The sequence below is a fragment of the Podarcis erhardii genome, assembly GCF_964252035.2.
Source record: "Podarcis erhardii genome assembly, chromosome: 6".
Classification (NCBI taxonomy): Eukaryota; Metazoa; Chordata; class Lepidosauria; order Squamata; family Lacertidae; genus Podarcis; species Podarcis erhardii.
This window is the reverse complement of record NC_138510.1, coordinates 48,707,643-48,734,572: the sequence shown is the minus strand read 5'-3', so window position 1 is coordinate 48,734,572 and position 26,930 is coordinate 48,707,643. Positions and strand designations below refer to the sequence as shown.

The window sequence follows — 26,930 nt, the reverse complement described above, 5'->3', positions numbered from 1 at the left end:
GTTCAGACAAGCAAGTGGCATTGCCTCTAATCAAGGAAATGTTCTGGATAGGCAGAAGCTGTTGAGGAGGACACAGGATTGGGTTGCCTGTGATGAATCCCAAGTGCCAGATAGGCTGGCAGGAGGCAATAGTCAAGCCTCTGAGCCTGAGGATCCCCACCCTTGCCAAGTTGAACCCACCCACCCCGGCCATCACATGGCAGCTGAACTTAAATGCATATCGGGTGCTGTCAGGGGCAAGAGCAGTGGCGTAGCGTGGGTTGTCAGCACCCGGGGCAAGGCAAGTAATTTGCACCCCCTAACCCGTGGATTTTAGTAGGGGCAGAGAGCTGCGAGTGCGAGCGCGCGCCCCCCGATGTTGCGCCTGGTGCGGCCGGCCCCCCCTGCACCCCCCATGCTACGCCACTGGGCGAGAGACAAAAGTGAGGGGAAAGTGGAGGATGATGAGCCACCGCTACATCCCTCCATTGTCTCATGACATCCTAGATGCTTATCGGGCTAGCTCCCCATCTGTGCAGGATGCCAGCTAGGCTAGGAAGAGGACAAGAGCCTCAGCACCATATCTGCAGGGGGGGGGGAATCATAGAATTGTAGAGTATGGCATAAAAATCAGTACCCAGAACAGATACCCATTTATCTGGTACGTGATATACAAATTCTGCCAAGATTAGAGAATGCAGGCCAAAATTCTTTTCAATGGCATTTGGCTCATGTTTTGGAAAGTCACTTTCAAAGAATCATAAATATGGTTCTGCTCATCCACACCTACCCAAGCTTTCTAGGCACAGGTATGCGTTTTCCCAGTCAGGGTCCACACACTTTTTTAAAATAAAAAATGCCGCAGAAAAACCTATTCTTTAACACTGCATCGGAACAAACAGTAATTCAGGTTTCCTGCAGACTGCCATTTGCTCCGATTCAGAGGTAAAGAGCAAGTTTTTGTGGAGAAAGTGCTAGGGGTAAAAAAAAAAAAAGCACTCAGACAAGGAGTGTTAAAGTGCAGACCTACAAATGCGGAGCAAAGCTAAGTGTCTCTGAGCCCTTAGGGCTCATTCATACTTCTTCGTGTCCTATGCCTAGAAAGCATGGGTCAAAGTGGTTTCTCCCCTGCCCTTCTCCTTTCCCAGGGAAAACTCGCTCTTTAGCTCTAAACTGGAACAAACAGCAATCTGCAAGAAACCCAAATTGCCATTTGCTCTGCTTGAGCACTAAAGAGTGGTTTTCTCCAGGGTAAAGCAGCAGGACAAGAGGAAGTGTGGAAGAGATTTGTTGGGGGGGGGGTCAAACCAGGAACATTTGGTTCTTTGTGCAGAAGCCCTGCATGGTGAGCTATCAGAACTATGGCATAGGAAAGCTTTACAGGCAGTGAAATATTCTCAGACTGTGGCCAGATCTCAGTCATCCAAACTGGTAAATGGGTTCTCCTGGACAGGAGCTTCCTTCTCTGGACCGAGGCACTGCCTGAGCCACAAAATCTTCCTGGCTCTGATACACCCCTCAGCTCTGATTTCCTGATTTAGGGTCCCTCCCAATGTCCTTTTGATTGTGAAGTCATTGTAATCTATAGTCATGAAGGTATCAAGGCCCCACTTTCAATACTGTTTGCACCTGCAAAAGCTTCAGGACAGTCATGCTGCTTTGTTACTGGTCAGTGGACATCCTGTAACTTCCCGCTGAAATCCTTAAGCTTTTTATATTTTTTGTCCCACTTTTGTTGCCTGACGTGCTACGGTCCACAGGGTCACGAAGAATCGGACATGACTAAACAAGAACAACAAAGTGCAAGAATGCCCCCTTCCCCAGACATCAATAATGGAATAGTATTGGTGAAGCATCACAGAACTAACCAGAGTGATGTGTGGGCAGTCCAGTATAAATCCCCTCACTAATGCACAATTTTTACATCAATGAACACCCCCATGAGAGCTTCAAAGCACAGACCTATGCCTAGAAATGAGCAGAAAAAGAAAGTATGTGTGGATGAGCCTTTAGGGCACATTCACCCACCCACAAAAAAACACCAATCTGAAGGAGCCTTTAGGCACTCAGCTCTTAGCTCACCTCTTTGATAGCTCCCTCACTGCTGCTGCCACCTCTCTCCCTGTCTCTCTCTCTGTCTCTGTCTCTCTCTCTGTCTCTCTCTCTCTCTCTCTCTCTCACACACACACACACACACTATACCTTTAGATCAACCTGGAGGACCCCCTTTTTTGCTCCCCATCCTCTTGATCCTGCAAAGGACCATGAATATCTGCAAACAGCGGACTCAGGAGTGCTGTTCTTGTAACAGCTAAAGGGCTCTTGAGGAGCTGGAGAATGCGTGCCTCAAATACTCGAGACAGGAGTGGCTGATAATCCCTTCTCTTTCGACGGGAAACTTTTGTGCCCCTTACGCTCTGCCTTGTTCAAGCTGCCAGGAGAAAATGAACCGAAACACAGAGGATTAGAGGGGTGAGAGGTGTGAGAGAAGAGAGCTCAGGGGCTGCACTTCTGAGGGAGGGAGGAAATATATACAGGAAGCCCAAGGCCAAAGTGTCAATGTAGCTGCGATGTGGGTTTGGGTGGCATCCGCCCAAGAGACCCCCAGCCATCTGCCTGGCTGCAGCCAAAGCTTCAGCAGAAAATCTACATGTGGTTTCCCCACATTGTTTGGTGAAGGGTACTAGCTGCCATGGCAACGGCTGGAGCCCAGCTTGCCTGTCAGGCATGAAGGAGAAGCCATGCTCTTTGGCAGAGGTCCTGGGCGATGCTTTCCTTTGGGAGAGAGCCCTTCTGCTGCCCACCTACAACACATTCCAAGCCAGGAGAAGAGGCTCTCCAGGCCGCTCTTGGGCCTTAGCTGAGATTCCAGCAACTTTGTTCTCTCTTTCCCGGTTCGTTTCTGCCAAAAGGCTGCACCTTGTTGGAAGAAGGAAAGCCTTTCACACCAAACTTACAGCTAAGTAAAGGAAGAATCAGAGAGATGGCTGGAGGGTGGTTGTGGTGGACAGGAGTCAATACCAGGATAGTGGAAAATTGAGGGTGTAATTCGACATCACACTATAAGGCGATAGTTCTGCCATTGTAAGTATTTCTGCTTGCTGGGTGGAACCATCTCCCAGCTCTTCCCACCAATCTGTTGTGGGAGTTTTCCTGACCCTCCACAGCAGATTGGGGGAGGAGAGAGAAGGAGCTAGCTGCTGTGCACCCAGGGGTGGGGCTAGCTGCCCACGGGGGCAGGGTGAGCGGTGAGCGTCCCAGGGGGGCAGGGCAGCAATGTCACACACACATCCCAGGGATGACACCCGGGGCGGACCGCACCCCCCTTCCTCCCCCAGTGACTCTACTGTGCTAGGAGGAGTCCTTGGTGAGTTGAATCCAGCCCAAAAGTCCCAGAACACATTCAAGACAGTCTATCTATTATGTTTGTTATCTATCGATCACCTCATTGCAGCATACATAGGGCACCAATTCCAGTCCTTCCATGAAGCCCATGGCAATCCTGAATGGCCTGCCCCCTTCCCCCAGTTGCCATCTGGCCTCCTGAATCCAGATCAGCGTCACTGATGAGATGCACTGCGTTCTGAGAGCAACCCTCTTCTTCCTTACCCCTATAACTCTGAAGGGGAGGTTTGGAGCTGCCCAGAAAACATCGGCCTCACATAGGGGACCAAAGATAGATGAGCCCTAGAGCCAACGCCACAACTGACTGAGAGCCTTCTCTATTCATGTTCCATGACTCTGGTGTGCTGCTGGACTCTCTCTGTGCTACGACACCAAGAAAACTGCATGCCACTAAGGCACTGTTGATAAGCCAGCTTCCCCAGATGCTACCCTGTAATTGTCTGGAGAAACTGTGGGAAAATCAAGAGGATTTGCTACTGGGTGCGGGGGAGGCAGAATCCCATTAGAAGAGCAAAGCATGAAATCCAGGGAGATAGAGGGTTGCAGAATTTGCAAGATGCGTCCCGGCACAGACATGGGTTAATTAGGGATCTAGGTTCAAAGGGAGTCAGCAGAAGCAATTAAGATTAGTCCACAAATGGGGTCTGTACAAGCAAGAATGGCAGAAGCACATACATGGGGAGACAAATCTGTCTGAGCGATCCTTCAGATGGCAAAACAACAGCCATGGCTCAGAGGGCAGAGAATAGTTTTTGATTACTTAGGAAGATTGAAATAATCAATACACAACAACAATTCTGTGCCACAAGAGCAATTCTGTGTGATTGCTGCAGAGGAAAACATTTGGAGAGGTGGGGCTTCTCCCAACAGTGCAGGGCTGGTGGGAAGAAATTACACACTGCAAAAATCCCCCTATTAATAGTATGCAGGAGGCCCATCATGTACAAAATTAGGCAATTCTACTGCCTGGCAAGTCCACCTCTCTGGCCCCATGCACACCCACACCCTTCCTACTTTCATCCAACACTGAAGCCATACGTGAGGTTCCTGGAATCCTAAACTGGCATCACTGGCAGTCTTTGGTGACTTTCCAGGCATCAGTGTTTGGATAACATTGTCTCAAAGCCCTTTTTATTTTACTTTTTAGCAGGGTTGGGGGAGAGGTGAGCTACTGAAACTTGCCAAAACTACCCGCAGAAAATCAGTGGCAGAGTTCTTCTTCTGGTGAGAATTAAGGAGCTTTGCTTTCCACTGGCCTCGTTCTTCTGCAGCCATTGTCATTGCCAAAACCTGCCCTCCAGTTCTTTGAAAGTTTTCTTCTCCTGCTTAAGAGGCTTCTGTTCTGCCTCTCTTTCAGGTCACTTGAAAATGTCTTTAGAATTTCAGAGGCTGCAGGGTTTTCAGCTTAACATACTGTTCACCAAACATTTCTCTCCTTTCTGTTAATTTGCAAACGCATGTGCTTTTCTCATTAACTGATGTAGAATTAAAAAAAAAAAAAGGGACATATTTTCAATATAGCATTAACTAAGGAGTTGCTAGAAAGCTATAGGGATGGAATGGGTAAGAGTGAAATGGCAGGAAGTTATTAGGTACATGGCAAACACAGCAATGGATGGGAAGCCGGCTTTATTTGCGAAAACCATTGACTGGCAGGATCTTGCCACTGTGCAAATTGAACTGGAGCAACTTATTTGCTGTGGAATCATTTGACTCCATGAATCAAAGAAGCTGGGCAGAGGGAAGCTGCCTCACTGGCAACTCCTGGGTGACAAAGAGTGGGGCAGCCCCAATGGAACGGTACTGTCTGAGCAGCTTAACTCCCCGCTCTGGGGAAGGGGTGCATGGCCAATCCCACATCGCATTAAGCAAATACAAACATATGGTAGAAACAACGCAACGTGCAAATCCCTTTGGCATTGAGTTTTCTTACTGCTATCCAGACAGATTTCAGCAGTGGACTGAATTAGAATTGGGGGTGGGGGCAAGAGGGCTAAGGACTTAGCACTAGGTCAACTGTCGCAGAGAAATAGCTACAAAGAACAACTGTGCAGCTTGCCACAGAGAGTGCACATCCACACTGCTTCTCTTTCTAAGTCACAGATGGCTCCGACTCTTCCCTGGCTTCCTATCCCTAGGAGGTCAGCACAAAGGGCAGGAACTTCTAGGAGGCAGAGCAGGTACTCTGACCCCCCCAAAAAAGCACGAAAGCTTCATTGTGAGGCAACCAAGAAAGGAACACAAGAGCAACAGGATGGATGAACAACCAACACACAGGGTCAGCCAGCTGACAGAGGATGGCAGGGGTAGAATCGGCTTCCCTGCATGCCATCTTCTGTCTGCAAACGTAGATGGCTCCGTCTTATGTGCATATGGCAGAAAACAGAAAGCAAGTAGGCAAGCTCAAACGTTTACCTCCTCTCTTTTAGGCATGGACGCAGTTAGGGCTCACACTAGAGGTGACTTGAAGCCTCTCTTTAAGGTAGGTGGTTGAAATTGACCATATTCCTTTCTCTAAAATGCTCCCCACCCATTGGAATCAGTAACACGACATGGGAGAAAGGGACTTAACCTCCTGCACCATTTTCCTGCAGAGAAATCACCCCCAGCTGCTATTTACTCCAACTGGGGGTGGGGCGGGAATTAAATAAGGGCAAATAGCTTCAAGGGGGAGTTCTAGCGGGAAAATGGCTCCATGGTCCTGATCCAGACCAGGGCCCCTGCTGTGGCTGCTTTTTGTAAAGAGAAACAATTCCAACCTGTGCTTAACTCATGTTTAGATTGACCCTGAGAGCTCCTTCCCAGAACACCAGATGATCTTCACACAATTATTTTTTCCCCACACAGAATGTGACACCATGCACAGCAGAAGCCTTATCACTGCACTTTAAGAGTTTGCAAATGTGTTCCAGGTCCCATTCCTAAGGGTTAATTTGCTTCTTATTTGAATAAAGGGCACAATAACAGTTTGCATACCCTCCAACATTTCAGTGATGAAAACAGGGGTGTCCCATTCCATAATGATAATTTTACTATTTATACTTCACACATCTAACTGTTGCGTTGCCCCAGCCATTCAGGTACGTTTCCAGCATATATAAATACATAATAAACATTAAACTTTTTAAAAAGCTTCCCTATACAGTGATACCTTGTTTTGAGTCCACGATCTGTTCCAGAGCCCCGGACGCTCAACAAAAAGAATGCTCAACAAAACAAATGCTCTGTGCACACATGCGGAGCAGTTTGCGCTTCTGCGCATGCATGAGCAGCAAACCCGGAAGTAACCCATTTCGGTATTTCTGGGTTTGCTGCGGACGCCCGCCAAAATGGACGCTGGACGGGGCGGACAGAGGTAGCACTGTACAGGATTGCCTTCAGACCACTCAGGGATTGGATAACTCCATACCCTCCAACATTTCTCCAATGAAAATAGGGACATTCTAAGGAAAAGTGGGACATTCCTGGATCAAATCAGAAACAAGGACAGCTTCTCTAAATCAGGGACGTCCCTGGAAAATAGGGACACTTGGAGGGTCTGAGTTTGCAGCATGAGGCAGCCAATGAGCCAGGCTGTGTCCTCTTTGCCAGGCCCAAAGCGAATGTCTACAAAATAACCACAGATTCTGATTATCTCCAAAGGGCTCAAACTGGGGGGAGTCTGGAGGTTGTAGCCAAGTCAAGCCAAGCCAAGTAGACTTGCTGAAATCAATGGACGTGACGAAGGTACGGTTCATCAATGCCAAGGAGCCTGCTCTGCATATAATTTTGTTAGATACAAAACTGGGCTTGTAAATGAGGAGAGTGGTGGAAAAGGAGATTTGCATTTTGCACAATCTCTTCATGAAACAGGGCCTGCACCTTTGACAGCATCTTAGCCAGCTCTGTAATCAAAAGGACCACAAAGGAGAGAAGCTTTGCAACAAAATAAAGTGGGAGTCATTACTGGAAAGGAGGGTCTTAAAAGAAGAAAAGAAATCCAAGAATCCAGTCCATGTTTTATGAGCTGCCCGAAAGACATAAAGAAAAGCGCTCAAGTGCAAGGAAAGGCAACCAGCCGCTCTTGGACCCTTTTGAACCTGTCACAACATTGCTTGCCACTGCCCTGAAGTGAGAAAAGCAACTGCTCAGATTCAGAAGACAAGAACCTGCAAGTGATACCCTCTGCTTGCTTCACTTTCCCAAATAGGAAGCTAAAGTTTTCCCAACACAGATTAATCTGTATAGATAGAGGAAGCAGCAAATAAAACCTAATAGGCGAATGAGCACCACCAAGTCGATTTTCTCCTCCCTGTACGCGTGACTCAGATCTAGGGAATCTATCAGCTCCCTAGCACAAGTGTGGAGAAGAAGAAGAAATGAATTACAGTGGTACCTCGGGTTAAGAACTTAATTCGTTCTGGAGGTCCATTCTTAACCCGAAACTGTTCTTAACCTGAGGTACCACTTTAGTTAATGGGGCCTCCTGCTGCCACTGCGCCACCGCCGCACAATTTCTATTCTCATCCTGAAGCAAAGTTCTTAACCCAAGGTACTATTTCTGGGTTGGCAGAGTCTGTAACCTGAAGCGTCTGTAACCTGAAGCATCTGTAACCCGAAATACCACTGTACTCATGCCACCATTTTCGCCTTATATTTTGCATACAGTACTCTTTTCCACACAGTTATTGTTCTCTCCTGGGGAGGAGAGAGGAAGCAACAGTGAGAATTGGCCCCAAGAGATGGCTAACTGTCAAATACAGGACATGGGAAATCAGCAGACGGGAACATGAATTACAACAGTTCATGTAGAGCTTATGAAGAAACAGCAGAACAAATAGCAAAAGACAGCTGACCAGTAACTCAAAGCCTAGCAGTAGAAAGCTTTAGGGAAAATAAGTCATTCGGAGGCAGTGGAATAAAGAGAGCTATTAAAGATCCTACAATATATATATCAAATTTATTTGCAGCACACCTTCAAGGGCAGGGCAGATACGATATCTACCTCAAGTTGGGCAAAATCTCTTTTTAAAGGATAGAAAAAATCAATTATTTGGCCAGTGCCATTGATTAAGGTGTAAAAGCAAGACTGTTTGGAACTGTTTGGGACAAAGGGCCAATAGACACATACAAAATGAGCAAACCATAGATGGAGACATTAGAATGAGACAAAGCTGTCATCACCATGCGCAGCTTACAACCTAACCAAATTTGTCATGCCATGACAGATTTGGCAGAGGTAGGTAGCATAGGAAACATGGATCAATTTGTGAGCAGAGTGCATGGCAAAACAGTAACATGCCAATTTCAACATGTGCTGAACTCAATGCACCCATGCCACACACTCGGCATAGCAATTTGTTTGCGCAAATTACCCCTAAAGCAGTTGTTTAAACATGTATCTACCTGGGATACAAGAAACCAAGCTGTTTATCTGCACTCTCAGAGAGTCATCCAAGCAGAAGTATGTGACAGGTCTCTGGAAAAGAAAGGTCCTTTTTCCATGGGACGCCCTTCTCATTGACTGCAACAGCCAGTTTGACATCTGAGTCTTCATTGGCATCAACCACTCTGAATGTACTTTTTAATTACTAGGCAACCATGTCGGAACATAAGACATGGCATATTGAGTAGAAGCAGGCAGCCAAAGTTGAAAAGTGCAAAGTGCACAGCCCACAGTAGTCCTCATCAGCCATGTGGGCTGCAGGAGGATAAGTGCTGGCTGAAATATGGTGCACATGTGTTAAACTGGGACCACATCCAGCATCGCATCCAATCCCCTTAATAAGAGCTGCATGCCTTTAATGTGTGACCATCAGCATAGTCCTGCTATGCAAATGTGCCTGAAAAGAGCAAAGGAGCTAAGCACAGAATGGAAGACTGCAGACTATCCCACTTCTGGAACGTGCCCTTGGAATTTTAGGTCAAAAGTTTTTTCTGCAAGGGGGCAAAACATGGCTCAGAGACTGGCTAGAAGCCATTTCTTCTAGGCTTTTTTGCAATCAAGAACATATATCCAAGTTCAACAATACAGACTTTTTCTCGGCAAAACGCACAGAAGTGTTGGCTGGGAAACCATCAGCTTCCTACTTCTGTGTATGTTTCCAAGAAATGAAGCCATTTAAGTGCACATGAAGAATCCACAACTGATGTGAGGTAAGTGCATCTTGTGCTCTGGCATCTGCACCCAAAAAAACCCATAGGGGTTTTTCATGTATCACTCCAGTCCGCCTGCATGGAGAATGCTTCTGTTTTCCTAGACGATGGACAGGAAAGCTGTGGTCCTCTAGATGCTGTTGGACTCCAACTCTCACCAACCACAGCCAGCTTGGCCAACACCCAGGCAAGATGAGAGCTGCATTTTGAAGCTACAGCTACCTTTGGACAGAAGAAGAAGAGGAGTTTGGATTTGATATCCCGCTTTATCACTTCCCGAAGGAGTCTCAAAGCAGCTAACATTCTCCTTTCCCTTCCTCCCCCACAACAAACACTCTGTGAGGCTGAGAGTGGGGCTGAGAGGCTTCAGAGAAGTGTGACTAGCCCAAGGTCACCCAGCAGCTGCATGTGGAGGAGCGGAGGAGTGGTTCCCCAGATTGCAAGTCTATTGCTCTTAACCACTACACCACACTGGCTCTCAGAGATAACTTGGACACCATACTCCATGCTATTGTAACTTCCAGGCTTGATTATTACAATGTACTCTTCCAACGTGGGGCTAAACTTGAAGATGACTCTGAAACTTCAACTTGTCCAAAATGCAGCAGGCAGATAGGGTTCTGTTTAGAGCTCATAAGGCCCCTGTTTCAAAACAGTTGCACTTGTTGCCCATTGATTTCCAGGTCTGATTCAAGGTGCTCACATTAGTATTTAAATCCCTAAACAACTTAGGCCCCAAATATCCGAAAGACTGCCTCCTTTCCCATGGATCTCCTATGTTCTGATCAACAGAGGAGGCCCTCTTGGAAGCTCCACCACCCTCAGATATCCAGGGTGTGGCAGCTCAGAAGAGGACATTCTCTACGGCAGACCTAAGTTACAGAATATCCTCCCTACAGAGGTGTCATGTCTGCAAGATCATATGCTGAAGATGTACCGTACCTCTTTACCCTGACCTTTGACACCTGAGATACCTATTTTTAAGACCCATCCTGTTCTTTTCCATTGTATTTGTTTTAAACTGGTTTCAATACAGTCTTCTGGATTGCTGTAACCTGCCCTGGGACCCTGTGGTGAAGGGCAAGTAAGAAACCAAGTTAATAATAGATAATAATAATTCAACAACATCTGGAGGGCCACAGGTTCTCCATCCCTATTCTAGAGCATAAAGCTCAAGAGGACCTGCCGCCTTAGGAGCCTCTGACCTAGTTAATGTCTCCGCAACAGCTTACTGCCAATGATCTGCTCCTTCCCATTTTGTGTCTCATCTCATCCGCCTCCGCTATCCCACCACCCTAATCCCCTTGTAGTAAGGAATGCTTAATCCCTTGGCTTCTAAACCCACCCCCCACCCCAATCCATCACATCTCTGCACCTTTAAATCAGCATCATCCTCCATGCTAAACATCACAGACACAGTTGAGGGGCTGCATGAAATGTTAAAAGGGTAGCCTCTCCCACGGAGCCCAGATCAAAGGGAGCCTGCTCTCAAAGGTCCAAGGATGGAGCAGATGGCTTGAGTGCATTATCTGCAGTCAGCCCCCACCTCCACACTATCCTAGGTTGCCCTGCAATGGAGGGATCTTAGCAGCTGCCCAGCCTGCTCTGGGATTTTCACTCCCGCCAAGATAGCTAGACTCCTCCTGACGTTAACCCCGGAAGACTCAGCTTCACGGCTCAGAACACCTTGTCTTACACAGGTGGGTGGCAATTCAAAGCAGAAGGCTGTAAGTCAGGATTGTGGGGAACTGGAAGAACAGGAAGAAAAACCCCTCTGGGGGATGATGTACCAGTGAATGAGAAGATCCATCCAGGAATGAGAAAGGATGCTAGTTGCAGGAATACCTGTTGCAGGAAACCACAGGAGGGCAAGGTGTTCTTGGGCTAAGGTTCTGCTTGCATGTTTCCCCCAGACAGATATGGGTGGCGCCACTGTAAGAACAGGATGCTGGACCAGATAGGCTATTGGCCTGATCCAGCAGACCCTTCTTATGTGGCAGCTATCAGCTGGCATTAAGCAGGATTGGCGCAAAGGTTGCCAACAGAAATGACCATTTCTACTGCTTCAACTTTAGCTTCCAGCAGAAGCCACACACACCACGGTTTGTTATACACAAGGTTTCAACCTCCTATCAAGCTTGAGTCCCTGCACACTTTTGAAACATTTTTCTTCCCTTGCTCATAACCGTAACAAGCTTGATGAAATGTCCCTGCCTAGCCTCTCTTCCACCTTTCAATCTTTAACCACGGGTGTTAGGAGGTTGGCCTATCTTGATTAGCATGAATGGGCCTCGTGCCAGTGGTGTTTTTGGTTTTGGGGTTTTTTTGCCTGGTGAGGGATTTAATGAAAGAATTATGTCCCATGATAGCTGGAAATCTTTCTCCCCAGCCTTCAGAACATGACGCCTATCAGCGTTTGAGTGATGAGCAGGGAGACAACTGAAGGCAGCTGCAGTTACAGATTGAACTGGGACACATGATCCTTGGGTGAAGGGTGGTGTAGGAATTCAATCAACAAAATAAATGAAAATAAATTATATAAACCCCATGCAAGCAGAAGAAGCACAATGGGAATCAGGACAAAAGTTGTGTGTTGTGGAAGATGCAGGAAGGTTACTAATAGCAAGTCTTAATTCTTTCTGGCCTGCCAGAAAGAACTGCAGAGAAACCACAGCCACCTCACCAGACTCCATACACTTGGGGCCATTTCACACATCATTATCATTATCATCATCATCTACCTGTCCTCCAAGGAACTCAATGAGGCATACATGGTTTCCCACCTCCCATTTAATCCTCAAAACAACCCTGTGAGGTAGACTAGGCTAAGATAGAGTGACTGGACCAAGGTCATCCAATGAGCTTTATAGGTGAGCAGGGATTCAAACTCTGGTCTCCCAGGTCCTAGTCCAGCACTCTAACCACTATACTACACTGAGCCTTAGAGATAAGTCACTATTTGCCACCAAGAGGACATTCATTATCAAACGGTAGCCAAATTCAGCTAGTAGTATACATGTACAATACATGTTTTCAGGTGTATCATCTGTACACATTTTAAAAGATACACATTTCCTGAAATTAATAAAAAGCATGACTATAATCCTGAGACCTTGTTTCACCAGGAAAATATTGCATCCTCCAATCAGTGGCAGGAAAAATGTAGCTTGCAGATTTTTTCCAGAAGCTATTGCAAACATTGCAGTCTTATACAACACACATAATCTGGCTAAATGGAAGGTGTTGGGAGGGAGGGGACATCTTTTCAGAGTCCGATAGCCAAAGGCTGCTGCTAATCAGATTCCTTAGGGATCTTTGCCTACCAACCTTGTATAAATGGACAACAGAAAACTTAATGAATAATATATTTGGTAGTGCTTGACCACAAACACATTGCTCTAATCATGGCCTGTTATTCTCCCTGCCATCTACACATGCCGTTGGCAGTATCTAGAAATGCATTTACATAAAAGCCCTTCTCTAGGTGTGAACAGCAAGCTCTGATGAATAACATTATTGGTCTGAAAAAGCAGAAGTCATTGGGGAAAGCGAATGTTCTGAACAATTTTCCTGCCCTTGGGGCATCTTTGTCATGTGTTATTTGTAATTAGTCTTTTTGCAGGCCTAGAGTCCATCAGTAGGAGCAAGTTTGCTGTCAGGCCATCTCCAGCAAGGAAAGATTCACATCTTGCTATGCAGCTGTGTTGCGCTTTGCACTCCTCACAGTCTCTTTTTTTGCCAAGGCGAGGAGGGAGGGCAGCAATTCTCAACATCTGACGCAATGGCTGCATTCAGGTGTGCAGCTAAATCATGGTTTAGTGTTATGAGAAAGGACCACTGCAAGCCATCGGCTCATGCGCTCCTCCACTTTCATTTTAGAGATTAATCACAGCTTGTCATAACATCTGACCCTAGACAAATTATGAGTAATCTTACCTACAGCTTGCTCAAACAAGCCAATTTCAAATGATTTCGAAGCTGGATTGTTTCAACAAACCACAGTTAAGCTTAACCACTGTTTAGGGTTCCGATGGCACACTATATCATGAGTAGACTAAAACAGAAGTGGAAGGCTCCAATTTCCTCGGAGTTGCACCAGAAGCAGGAAGGGAGGAATGTGCAAGCCCAAGGCTCACTGCACCTTGTTCCCATAAAGCCACACCATGGTTATATTTGGCATTATGTCCAAACACAGCCAGCCATGTACTTCTAGCAATATGTCTCCAAATGCCAGTTGCTTGGCACTGAGAATGGGAGAGGGCTATTGTGCTCATGTCCTGTTTACGGACTTCCCATAGGCATCTGGTTAACCAATTAAAATCATAGAACTGTAGAGTTGGAAGGGACCATGGGTACTATCTAGTCCAACCCCCTGCAATGCTGGAATATGCAGCTGTCCCATACAGGGATTGAACCTGCAACCTTGGCAATATCAGCAACATACTCTAACCAACTGGGAATGCTGCGTGAGATGGGCTGGGGTCTTCCCCCCAAAATATTCTCTCATTCTTTTTAAGCAGGGTGTATGTGGATGGCACTATATAAGTGTTCTTGCACTCAATACTGTACAAATATTTTACATGAGCATCTCATCTCCCTGCCTGAGTTAGGAAGAGTCTCTTCACATACACTTTTTCCATGAAGGCTTTGGCACAAGCAATGGTGACTATTGCCATTCTTCCATTCCCAGCCACCTCCTCTGGAGCTGGACTACAAAAGAGGCTGCTGGACCAGTGGCGTAGTGTGGGTTGTCAGCACCCGGGGCAAGGCAAGTAATTTGCGCCCCCTAACCCATGGATTTGTGCCCCCTAACCCTAACCCCAGATGTTGCGCCCGGTGCGGCCGGCCCCCCCTGCACCCCCCACGCTACGCCACTGTGCTGGACTACCATGATGTCCACTTGCATGCATTGTGTAGTATGGCCCCCAGTGACACAGGTCCTGACTCTTCTTCAAAGCCTTTGGGGGGATTCATTGCAGAAGAGCATAGTCACAGCAAATCTGCAGAACTGGCACGGTTAAAGGTGCCACATAATACTCATTCCTCATCTGCAATAAATCACTCTTTTAGTGCAGCAGCACCCACAGTTTGGAACCCCCTGACTACTGGCAGACACCTTCACTGCACAGTCATACCTTGGAAGTCGAACGGAATCCATTCCAGAAGTCCGTTTGACTTCCAAAATGTTTGGAAACCAAGGCACAGCTTCCGATTGGCTGCAGGAAGCTCCTGCAGCCAATCGGAAGCCGTGGAAGCAGCATTGGACGTTCAGTTCCAAAAAATGTTTGCAAACCGGAACACTCACTTCTAGGTTTGCGGCGTTCAGGAGCCAAAACATTCAACTTGCAAGGCATCTGACTTCCGAGGTACGACTGTGCCTGCTAAAAACTTTTTGTTTAGGCCAGCCTACCCAGATATGTAGAATGTTTACATGTGTTTTAAGTGGGTTTTTAGCTTATCGTTGATTTTAATTATTTAAATAATTGTTTCTTACTGTTTTTACTGACAATTTCAATGTCCTATTCTTTCTGTCAATCAAGCGGAATATAATTCTTTATGAAATAAATTATTACCATCTACCCACCAGCTGGAAATACAACTGGGCATTTGTTCTCTTGCTTTGACTGGCCACACCAGGAAAAAACCCTCCCTCTAATTCTGCAGTCACCAGCTCTGGAGTGCCAGCTGCAGCAATTTCCCAATAAACCCCAGCGGCTTGGATTCCCCCTGCATCAGAAGCCAGGAATACCATTCACTGGGGCTCCAATGACAGCCAGGGGCTATGTGTATTATCAGCACTCCAATCTATCCACTGTACAGTATTCCCCAGTCCCTGTATTCCTATCCCCACAGAGCAGGTGCGACCGGCAGCCACCATGCTGAGAGTTTAATTGCCGAGACTCAGGGACAGCTGCTCTTAAGCATCTCCAAATTGGTCTCCGGCAGGAAGGCCTGCCATCGTCTTCCATGCTATGGAGGGCAGCATTAATAAGGGGGTAATGTTCAGTGATGCTCCTGGGACCATCTACATATACAAACACAATCTCTCCCCTTAGCTTTTTGACAATGTTTGTGATCATTCGGAATACTGAACTTGTGAGCTGGGATGGGAGAAAAGTATGCCATCCCTCTTAGGAAGGGATAGACTAAAAACATTAACGACTTTGCAAGTCCTGACTTGGCGTGTCAAATCTCTGACAGCAGACAGCATCAGAGACTGTGTATTTTGCCAGAACTCCAACCTCAGCAGCTTCACCACAAAAAGGGTTTTGGTTTCTAGTTGGTTGGGTTTTGTTTTTTAAAGTCTGCATGGGGAGATACCCAATGCTCACATGATAATGATGGTGCCATTTTTAATCAATAACGATTTGGGGTTGGCTTTAGCAGGACGTGTCGTGCCCAATTTGGACGCCATACATGAAAGAGAATATATACACACGCCCAAGAATGCCACTGGAGCAGGGGAAGAAAAGAAAAGAAAATGCAGGGATTAAAATGCAAGATTATGATGTGAAGAAAGAGTGACGACCAGGGAATTATGCAGCTGACAGAAAAGACAGCTAAGTAACTTATATATGGCCTTGCCATAAATCAAACTGAAAGCAAGCAATTTCTTTTGCCACTAAAAGGAGGACAGGAGTCTGTGGGGTTTAACTTGCAGGTAAACAACAGTCATTCTACAAAATAGGAAGAACTTGGCTGCAACAGCAACTGAGCAACAAAATTATTTGCCTAGGATCTCATGAAATCATCTCCCTTTGAAGTTTTGGTCATTGTTGTTTTAAAGAGGACACGTTAACATTTATTTCTGCTGTTTTAGGTAGAGAAAACACTAGCTGTGGTAAGGATTTGGACTACATGATCTTTGATGCCCCTGCCAACTTGAAATATAGCTTATACTGAATCAGACTTGGTCCATGTAGTTCAGTATTGTCTACACTGACTAGAAGTAAACCTCCAGAGTTTCAGATTGGGGTATTCCTGTTCCAACTGAGAGATGCTAGGGGCTGAACCCAGGACCCCCCACAGGTAAGACAGATGCTCTATCACTAAGATCTGGCCTTTCCCCAGAACTCAGATGCATCTACCACCCATTCCTACCCCCCCCCACAAAAATCTCCTGTCCCGTCGCCCTGCGAAAGCAGCCTAGTCAAATTGCCAATGGCAGTTGGCAGGTTTCACTTCACTTTGTGCGTGCTGTAACAATCTGTTATTAGCCCTCCCTGAAGGCAGATGCCAACTGCATCACAAGCAGAATTTGGACCATAAATTCAGCTCTAATTCCTGGTGAAAACCTTGTCGAACAGGTGCTGCTACAAAGACCCAGGAGAGTAATAGGCAAGTAATAACTAGTTACTTGAAGGCGGAGAGCGATTGTAGATGCTGGCCAGGCTAGGCCAGGCTACGTTCATCCAAGGAGTTCCACCAGCAGATACTTCCCATCCCTGGTAGGGATGACTCTAGGGCCAATGAAAGTTGCCAGATTTGCGCACACAATGATTCAGTTTCACTAAGGATCAGGTGCAGGCGAGGCACCAACCACACCTGGCGTGATTTTGCCTTGAGGAAATTACTGCCTATAGAGGCAAAGAGGCTGGATTACAAAGAAGTTAAGGAGCCCAAAGTTTTGTAGTCATAGCCCATCCTCTCCAAAGCCTCCAATTCCTGCTGGACAAAAAGGGTGCAGGCTTCAAACTCCAGATAAAAGAGGGATGTGTGCTATCAAGCCACCAGATCTAAGTTAGGAAAAGGAGCATCTGCCAGGTTGAATTCGCTCCAGCACAGAGTGGGAGGCTTCGCAGAAGTGAGTCAACAACATCCTGATTCATGAGATTTAACATGAATGCGGGGGGGGGGGGATGTAAGGCGTGTAAGCTCTATCCTGTTTGCCCAAGTGGCTTCTCTCCCTTCCTCCAACTACGCCCACGACCACCACATGTTCCTCACTCACAGCCCAGTCCTTTGCGGCCAGAGTGGGGAGGAGCCAGGATCAGCCCCTGCTGTTCTTGGGCAGAGTCCATAGCCCCGGCAACGGGGAAGGACCCACCTCTGCCCCTTTCTAAACAAATCTGATCTGGCACTCTAAGCAGTGCCAGATAGGTGGGTATTTCCCACAATGCCCAAAAGCAATGCTACACCAGAGACATTGTGGGAAATTAAATTGCAAACAGACACAGCTCTGAGCAACGCCGTCAACTCAGTAAGCCCACCATAGAATGTCGACAGAGGAGGAAGCCCACTTAAAGGACACTTTGCCCAGAGCAACTGGGACCCGGAACAAGTTGTGAAGGTGCGGCAAGGTCTTCTCCATAGGAAAATCCTTAGTAAGCTGTATATAACCTGCCAGCCTTAGTTCATCTATCCATTCAGACATGTGTTCAGCACACACTAGTCTACAACATTATATATTGACGATGCTCGCCCACCAATGAAACACAAGAGCCCATCTGAAAAATGTGTTCTCCAGCCATTTTCAGTAGCATATTTGAAGATAGCAGGGCAATAGCTGCAGCTCCATCGGTGGAAGGGTCTTCTGGGTACTCAATGGAACTTCTTTCCCCCTCCACCCTTCCATGTGCCCTCAAAATCGGCTCTAGAAGGTTGGGGGGACCATCTAGAATGGGAGTAGGAGAGAAAACATTGTGCCCATGGAACCCTGTTGGCAAAGCACTGAATACAACCCACTGACATTATGGCATAGCCATAGTCTCTTTTAAAAGTTGCTGGAAATGGTCAGAAACACACACTTTGGGATCAGGAACTGCCTCCTGGATGAGGCTACATGTAAGTAAGCCTTGGATGACTAAGACATTCCTGAGCAGGACCTCTCTCTTCCTGATGTCACCATAATTCCGGAAAAAGGAAAGGGAACCTGTAGACTTCCATATGCTGTTGAACTACAGCTCCCAGCATCCCTGGTTGTTGGCCATGCAGGCTGAGGCAGATGGGAGTTGGAGTCCAGCAACATCACAAGGTCCACAGGCTCTGCATCCCTGTTCCAAGAGGCTAAAGCAAATTCAAATTATGCAGTTCACAGTCAATTTTTTGTAAACCCCCCACTATTCGGAGGGCAGCAGGGAGTTGGGAGACCCTTGTTGAACTTGGGTCCTGCATGCAGGCTTCCCACAGGCATCTAATTAGCTGCTATGAGAACAGAATGCTGGGCTAGCTGAGCTTTAGCCTGATGGCTCTTCTTATGCTTGCCATAACTTGCCATTTCACCTTTCATCCACCTGTGGTCCTCTATGCTGAGATTTTGGCACTGGTCCTTCTGTAAGCCCTTGACACCCTGAAGATGAGTTAGCTGTAGCTTTAACATTAACTCAGGGATGGGATGCCTGTGACCCTCCAGGTGATGCTGGAGTACCCTGCCCTCTTTGGATGAAGGCCGCTATACAAATTTAATAAATCAATAAATCAACTCCTATCAACCCCAGCCAGTATGGCTGATGTTCAGGAATGATGAGAGTTGTAGCTCAGCAACCTTTGCAAGGCCACAGGTTCCCCATGCCTGCATCAGTTTATATCCTACAAACAACAACCGTTTCTGCTGATGCTTGCCTCTCTGCTTACCCTGCAAAGTTCTGCACTGGGGCAGTGGCATTTAATTTAATGTAATTGCAAAGCACATACACCGGGCATTGTAATAAAGTGGCAGTGTAGGAAAAGGAGACTATCTGGCTAATTAAAGGGACTGCATCCTTCTCCTGGAACAAAACAGCTATTCTACTCCAGTGACACATTTCCCCACATGCTACACCCATCTCAGGCACACAAATTCCACGTCTGTGTTGCAGAAGAGTAGCTGCGTTCATTTCTCGATTGCAGCAAAAATGCAACAAGCGGTGGGATTTGAATACTTTTCACTGAGAGTAGACCCACTGCAAAGAATGGAAGTCATCCATTTCAGTGGGTCTGTGTAAAACTTAGCAGCATACCACCCAAAAAGTATCATGGCATCTTGAGGAATAACAAACATACAGGAGTATAAGCTCTGGGAGAAAAGAGCCCATGTTTGTTGTGGGACCATGTCTGGTAGCAATGACACAGACATACTAAAGGTTTCCTTATAGGACAGCCAAATATCTCCCAGCATTCTCCCTCATCTTCCAGGCACTGATAAACAGAATCTCAGAGCCCAGAGGAAGATCAGCTCTATCTTCTGAATGAATGATCACAGAACAGACCCATCTTGCACTCCTCCTGCCTCATCCGCACTGCCCCAAACACCAAAAGCCAGTATTGGTGGCATCAAATCATCGTGCATTCAGCTCGCATGCAAGGAAAGCCAATTTTATATGGAATTAGCCTCAAGTGGTTGGTTCCATTCAAAGGGAATAGAAAGGAAGGGCAGGAGGAAGAAGATTCTTTGGCTGGGATACTGGGAGCCTGTGGAAGAGATGGGGTGGGGGGAGAAACTCTGCAGCTTCAGCTGTTCTCTGAGAGCAAAGACTGGGGCAGCCAACTGGAGCAGCGCACGGAATCCTGGATCGCCATTTGGCTGTTATGCAACCTCCACCAATTCCAAAAAAGCAGTTCTACTTTGCTGCTGCTGCTGCACCTTTGCAATGATTAGCTAAATGCTTCCTAATTGCAAACAACAGATTAAGCCAGCCTCCCCTGACCTGGTGCTCTGCAGATTATTATTATTATTATTATTATTATTATTATTATTATTATTAATTACCCACCCATTACCCTAAGGTCCCAGGGTAGGTTACAACAGTTCAAACACAATATTAAAAACAGATTAAAACAACTAACCATCATATAAATTAGGTAGGTCCTAAAAACGTACATCTCAAGTGTCAAAAGCGAGTGTAAAGATGTTTTGGACTACAACTCCCAGAAGCCCAAGCCAGCATGGCCAAAATTCAGGGATGGTGGGAGTTGCAGTCCAGGGCTCCAGGCTGGGGGAGGCAGTGTGGCCCATATACCACATATTCAGAATGGTTATTAGCAAAAGTTTTCTGAGTGTGATCAGACGCCCTTTCTTTAAAAGCTTCCTTGGATGTTTTTAAGCAGAGGTTGGCTGGCCATCTGTCATGGATGCTTTAGCTGAGTTTCCTGCATTGCAGGGGGTTGGACTAGATGACCCTTGGGTCCCTTCCAACTCTAAGATTCTATGATGCCAATTGATATTAGCCACAAGGTTAGGAGAGCATGAGGTAGGCATGCAGAGTTTTGGAGCAACTAGATTGCTCCCAAAGTTTCTCTTTCCCCCAAAACTTGAGATCCAAACCCACATGCACAGGAATGCATTTGCCACCTTACCTGACACAGATACTCTCATGATCGCTTCCAAAGGCCTGTTGTTATCCAAGGCCCTGCTCAGACGTAGCTCTCCAGTGCTGTGGTTCAGGAGCACCAGCCTCAGTTCGTTGCCTTGCTCAAAGCTGTAGGTAAGCGTATCGGAGACATCCGGGTCATAGGCTGGGATTCTGCCAATCACACCCGTGGGGAAACTGCTGGACTTGTTGGTGATATAGTTATTGAAGAGGATCTCAAAATTCTTCAAGACAGGGATGTTGTCGTTCTTATCCAGCAGACGGACGTGCACAGTGGCCCGGCTGACGAGTGGGGCTGAAGTAGCCTGGACCACAATGACATACTCAGACTTGGCCTCATAATCCAAATCCATCAGTGCCGTCAGCTCTCCGGAGAAGATGTCAAGTTGAAAGACCTCGGGAATGTTGCCTTCCACTATCTGATACATGATCTGGGCATTGGTGCCCTCATCTGGGTCGCTGGCAGTGATCCGGGCCACTACTAAACCAATGGGGCTGTTCTCCTCAACAAAAATGTCAAACTCATCCTGTTCAAAGACAGGGGGGTTGTCGTTGACATCAAGAACAGTGATATAGACATCAATAGGGGTCCTCATGGCTGGCATGCCCTTATCGACGGCATATGCCCTAAGCTCATACAATGGGACATTCTCCCTGTCCAGCCTGCGCAGTGTCCTAACAATGCCCGATGTGGATTCAATTATGAAGTCTCCATCCCCATCATCCCCACCCTGGAAGGTATAGAACACCCTTCCATTCAGCCCAGAGTCTCTGTCGGTGGCAGAAACCTGCAGGACACTCGTGAAAGCTGGCACATCCTCATATACAGAACCCTGGTAGTTATCCCTTAAGAACTGAGGTGCGTTGTCATTTACATCGTTGACTAGGATCTCCAGGTAGGTAGTATCTGATTTCTGGGGGATACCATTGTCCCGGGCTGTAATTGCCAATGTGTAGGACACCTGATCCTCATAGTCCAGCTCCATCTGAGTGGTGACAGCACCAGTATCCATATCTATCTTGAACTGAGGGATACTGTCTTCCATGAAGTAAGTAATGCGGGCATTCTCCCCCGTGTCCTCATCTGTAGCACTAATAATAACTACAGTGGTACCCACTGGCCTGTCCTCATTGATGTTCACGGTGTAGTGGGAGCTTTGGAAGACTGGTCGGTGTGTGTTGGCATCTGTCACATTCACAAAAACCTGGGCCGTGTCGAGTCGTGTGCCATCAGAAGCAGTAATGGTAAGCAGGTACTGACGCTCTAATTTGTAATCCAAGGGTAGGGCAAGGGTGATGAGACCCCCACCACTCTGGCTGGTTATGGAGAAGCGATTGCGGGTGTTCCCATTAGTGATCTGGTAGGTGATGACGCTGTTGACATCTCGGTCAATGGCAGAGACCGTAAGGACACTGGTGCCCACAGCAGCGTCTTCATTGAGCCTCATGGTATATTCCTTTTGAGTAAACTCAGGATTGTTATCATTGACATCCAGGACGGTGATGCTGACGCTGGCTGAGGAGGTCATGGGGGGGCTACCATGGTCTCGGGCCTCAACACCAAAGTTGTAGAAGTCCACAGCTTCACGGTCCAATTCAGAGGCCACCACAATCCAGCCTGTGTTGTTATTGATGGTGAAGGGGAAATCAGAGCTCGTGTCAACCAGAGCATACTCGAGCCGAGCGTTCTCCCCAGAATCCGCATCAATGGCTTGGATGTGGATGACAGAGTAGCCCACAGGGACATTCTCCAGCACCGTGGACTGAAAAGGGGTGCTGACAAATATGGGGGCGTTGTCATTGACATCCAACACCTGGATGGTCACCAGGCCACTGATGTTGGAAAGAGGGGGTCTTCCTCCATCCTGGGCCCTAATGCGGAGGGTGTATTCCTTGTTCATCTCATAGTCAAGCTGGCTGACGACATCAATGTTACCTGTCTGGGCATCGATGTAGAACTGGCCACGCGTGTTGCCACTCATGATGCTGTAATGCACCAGAGCATTGCTCCCTTTGTCCCGGTCGGTCGCGTTGACCCGCAGGATGTGAGTGTTGGAGGCCACGTTCTCGGGCACCTGCACCACGTAGCGTTTCTCGCTGAACTGCGGCGAGTTGTCGTTATCATCCTCCACCGTGATGTGGATCGTGGCTGTGGTGCTGCGTGGCCCCGGGTCTTTGCCTTGGTCATTGGCCTCCACCATCAGCTGGTAGGCCTCAACCGCTTCCCGGTCCACCAGGCCGTTGGTGCGAATGACGCCGGACTTGGGGTCAATCTCAAAGATCCGGTTGGAGCCGTTCCCGTTCAGGATGCGGTAGAGGATGTTGGCGTTGGGGCTGGCATCCCCGTCCGTGGCCCTCACTGTCAGCACCTCGTAGCCCACCTCCAGGTTCTCCCGCATGCTCTCCTTGTATTCCTGCTGCTCAAAGACCGGGTCGTGGTCATTGGTGTCGCTCACCGTGATCATGAGGGTGGCCAGGGCGGTGCGGCGTGGCACGCCGTGGTCCGTGGCCGTCACCCGGAACACGTGGGTGCTCTTGGTCTCCCGGTCCAGCTCCTCAGCCGTCGTCACGGCCCCCGTCTGGGCATCGATGGCAAAGAAGCTGTTGGAGCGGCTGTCGTAGAGGGCATCCATGGAGTAGTCCAAGCGGCCCCATTCGCCTTCATCAGGGTCCAGGGCCCGCAGCATGATCACGGGGGTCCCCGCCGGCCTGTTCTCCGGCACCGAAGCCTGGTAGGCGGGCATCTGGAACTGAGGGCTGGCGTTGACGTTCCTCTTGGAGCGGCTGCTCCCCGCGCCACCTCGGGGTGCCCCCTCGGATTCCCACAGCTTCTCCATCTGCTGCTGCGAAGAGCCCAGGCCGAGGCTCCACAGGACAAAGGTCTCTCCCTCCTCCTCCTCCTCCTCCTCCTCCTCACAGAGGCTGCACAGGAGCTCCAGGCGCAGCGGGTGCCCGGAGCGGAGGCACCTGGCCCGAGGGGGCAGCATCAAGTCCTCCTGGAGGTGGTCCGACGGCTCGCTCCCGCCGCTGTCGCCTCGCAACCGGCAGCGCAGCCGGCAGCCTCCCCGGGAGCTGGCCGGCGGCAGGGGGACGCGCGCGCCCGGCTCCATGCACAGCGCCCGCCTGCGCCCCCTGCGGAACCGCGGGCCCGGCTCCGGGGCCAGCAGCAGCCGGCTCAGCAGCACCAAGTCGCCGTCCTCAACCGCGTCGCCGCCGCCGCCGCCGCCGCAGCGCGGCCCCAGCAGGTGCGCCCAGAGGCCGCGGGCAGGACGCGCGGCCGGGCAGCGCCACGAGAGCGGCGGCGCGGCGCAAGCGGGGAGCAGCTCCGGCTCCGGCTCCGGCTCCGGCTCCGGCGGTGGCGGCGGCGGCCAGGCCGGTCCGCTGAAGGGGGCGCAGGGCGGCCCCGGGGGGCTCCGGGCTGCGGCCGAGCGGGGGACCCCCAGCGCCGCCAGCAGCAGCAGCACAGCCCGGCCGGGGGCGCAGCAGCCGCAGCCGCCGCCCATCTCCCGCCGCCGCCGCCGCCCGCTCTCCGGCTTCCTCTCGCTCCGTCCGTCCGCGCGTCGCTCAGCAGCTGCGCTTCATGCCCAGCGGAGGATCCGGGCCAAGGCGCCCGCCGGCTCCGCCGATCAGCCCCAGCAGGTCCGCCGCTGCCGCCGCCGCGTGCGCTCTCGCTCGCAGCCCGCGAAGGTCTCTCCGCCTGCCAACCAGCCCGGCAAGGCTCCGCTGCGGCAGCAGCTCGCCGACGCTCATTTCCATAGACCTGCGGCTCTTAAAGGAGCCGCGGCCGCCTCGGCTGCTGGAGAGGAGAGGCAGCCGCGCGGTGGGGCCCTCCCCGGCGTTATACCGCCACTTTCTCCCCCAGCGGCGGCGGCAGGGCTGCTGGAGAGGTCCGCCGGGCTCCTGCTGGCCGATGGCCGGGCCTTAGGAGCAACCCGGGAATAACGGGTGGTGGCATTAAGCGTGTACAGAGTGCACCAGGGCCTCGGCTTGCTCATGTCCGCAGGCAGCCTCTGCCCATCTGGACTGGCATTTATTTATTTCTGACATTTGTATACCGTCTTTTATTCAGGGGGTGTACATGAAGCATAGAATTGGAAGGGAACAGGAAGGGTCATGGATGCTTTAGCTGAAATTCCTGCATTGCAGAGGGTTGGACTAGATGACCCTTGGGGTCCCTTCCAACTCTATGATTTCATGATCTAGACCAGCCCCCTGCAGTGCGGAAATCTTTTGCCCAATGTGGGGTTCAAACCCATGACCCTGAGATGAAAAGTTTACTGACTATGGCTCTCCTGCCCACCCCCATTTCATCACTGCAACAACCTTGTGAGGTACTAAGAGAAGGTGGACCAAGCTTCATGGCTGAGTAGGAATTCATATCCTGGTCTCCCAGGTCCTAGTCCCCAACTCTCTGAACCATTACACCACAATGGCTCTCATTACTATTATTACTATAGCAAGGCATCCCTCCCAGAGAATTTGTAAACTCTGATCTGGGGCTTAATGTTCAGTGCCAAAGCTTAGCCCTGAAATAAATGAACCAGTAATGAGCATGCACAGAGTACCTTTTTCTTCACATCTTAGAGCAGGAGTTGCCCACATAGTGCCCTTCAAATGTTGCTGGACTACAACTCTCATCATCCCACACACCCTTGGCCATGTTGGCAGTTATCCATGGGAGTTGCAATCCAACAACACCAGGAAGAAACCACACTGGCTGGGCCTCTCTTGGAAGAATTGCAGCCAGCTTCCATATATCTGGGACTGGAGGAACGCTTCTCGTGTCCTGAACACTGGGGCTCTCTCGCAACATGCGAAATTCAATTTGGGAAAACCCCAACAGTTAAATCCTTTTAAAAAGCCAATTTATAATGTATTATAAATACACACAATGGAACTTCTGTGCCTGGTGCATTTGGATGCGTAGACCCATTTTGCATTTTTTTAAAAAAAAAAACTACAACACAAAGTTGATGTGGCTATAATGGCTAATACCAAGGGTTTGGGAGCTGAAAGAAGAGTGTTTCTGTTTTTTTGCCACGGCATGCTATTCATTCTCAGCAGCTGTTCAAATGCCCATAATTTTCATTTTGCTGTTACGCAATCTATTGAGAAAGTGACACCACAGAAATACTACTTGTATGCTGTCCTTTATACAATAAACATGCACAAAAACGCCGACTGTGTAGGCAAACATTCTGGATGGATTTCTGCAACACAGCCAAACTGTGTTGAATTTCAATAACAAGTGTGGACAGGAATTGATAAGAGGCTGCCTCGTACCGGATCAGACCGTTAGTCCATCTAGCTCACTGCTGTCAGCAATGATTGGCAAGGTTTCAGGCAGGCGTCTTTAATCTATTTATTTATTAGATTTCTCACCTATCCTTGACTGTGGAACTCACTGCCACAAGAGGCAGTGGCTGCCACCAATTTGGATGGCTTTAAAAAAAAGGATTCAATGCATTCGTGGAGGATAAGGCAAGCAGGGTCTACTAGCCATGCTGGCTATGCTCTGCCTCCATGCTCAGAGAGAGTATGTTTCTGAATACTAGTTGCTGGAAACCACAGGAGGGGAGGGGGCTCTTGTGCTTGAATCCTGCTTGTGGGTTTCCCACCAGCATCTAGTCAGCCACTGTGAGACCAGGGTGCTGGACTAGGTAGCATCTTGTTTGTAAAATGGGGAAGGACTGGAGCATTTGCCTTGCACACAGAAGTTCCCAATTCTTGTCATCTCCAGTTAGGGCTGCAACCTGGGATAAGCTGCCGCCAGTCAATATAGACGATAATGGATCAGATGGGTCAATGTTCAGATTCAGTGTAAGACAGTTCCCTATGTTCCTAAGAGGAGAATTCAGGACTTCTGTAGCCTGTGAAATATTTTGTAAAAGAAAGAAATTGGGGTTCCATCTCTTCTTAGAGCCAGTTTACAAGACGACCATGGGTGGGGTGGAGTGACTCTGTTCAATCAGTGCAAATCTTCGTTGTGCTGAACTGAAGGAAGAAGCCTGTGCTAGTCAGACAAGCAGAACTGCATAGGCTACGCTGGACAGCAGCCTGGGCCAGATACCCTGACTAAAACCTTCTTTCCCCCCATTTGACTTCTCCAATGGGTGGGCCAGT

At 48.7% G+C, this 26,930-nt stretch overlaps 1 protein-coding gene across 4 annotated transcripts in view; it reads right to left on the bottom strand.

Annotated features, from left to right (window-relative positions):
- CELSR2 (cadherin EGF LAG seven-pass G-type receptor 2) overlaps nt 1-24,471 on the bottom strand; it is a 110,410-nt gene extending 85,939 nt beyond the window's left edge. For all 4 annotated transcript variants that reach the window (XM_081866385.1, XM_081866387.1, XM_081866386.1 and 1 more), the window contains exon 1: nt 20,794-24,471. In XM_081866385.1, coding sequence (XP_081722511.1) covers nt 20,794-24,310 — 3,517 coding nt within the window. In that variant the 5' untranslated portion in view covers nt 24,311-24,471. The remainder of the gene's footprint in view (nt 1-20,793) is intronic.
- Nucleotides 24,472-26,930: the final 2,459 nt, after the last annotated feature.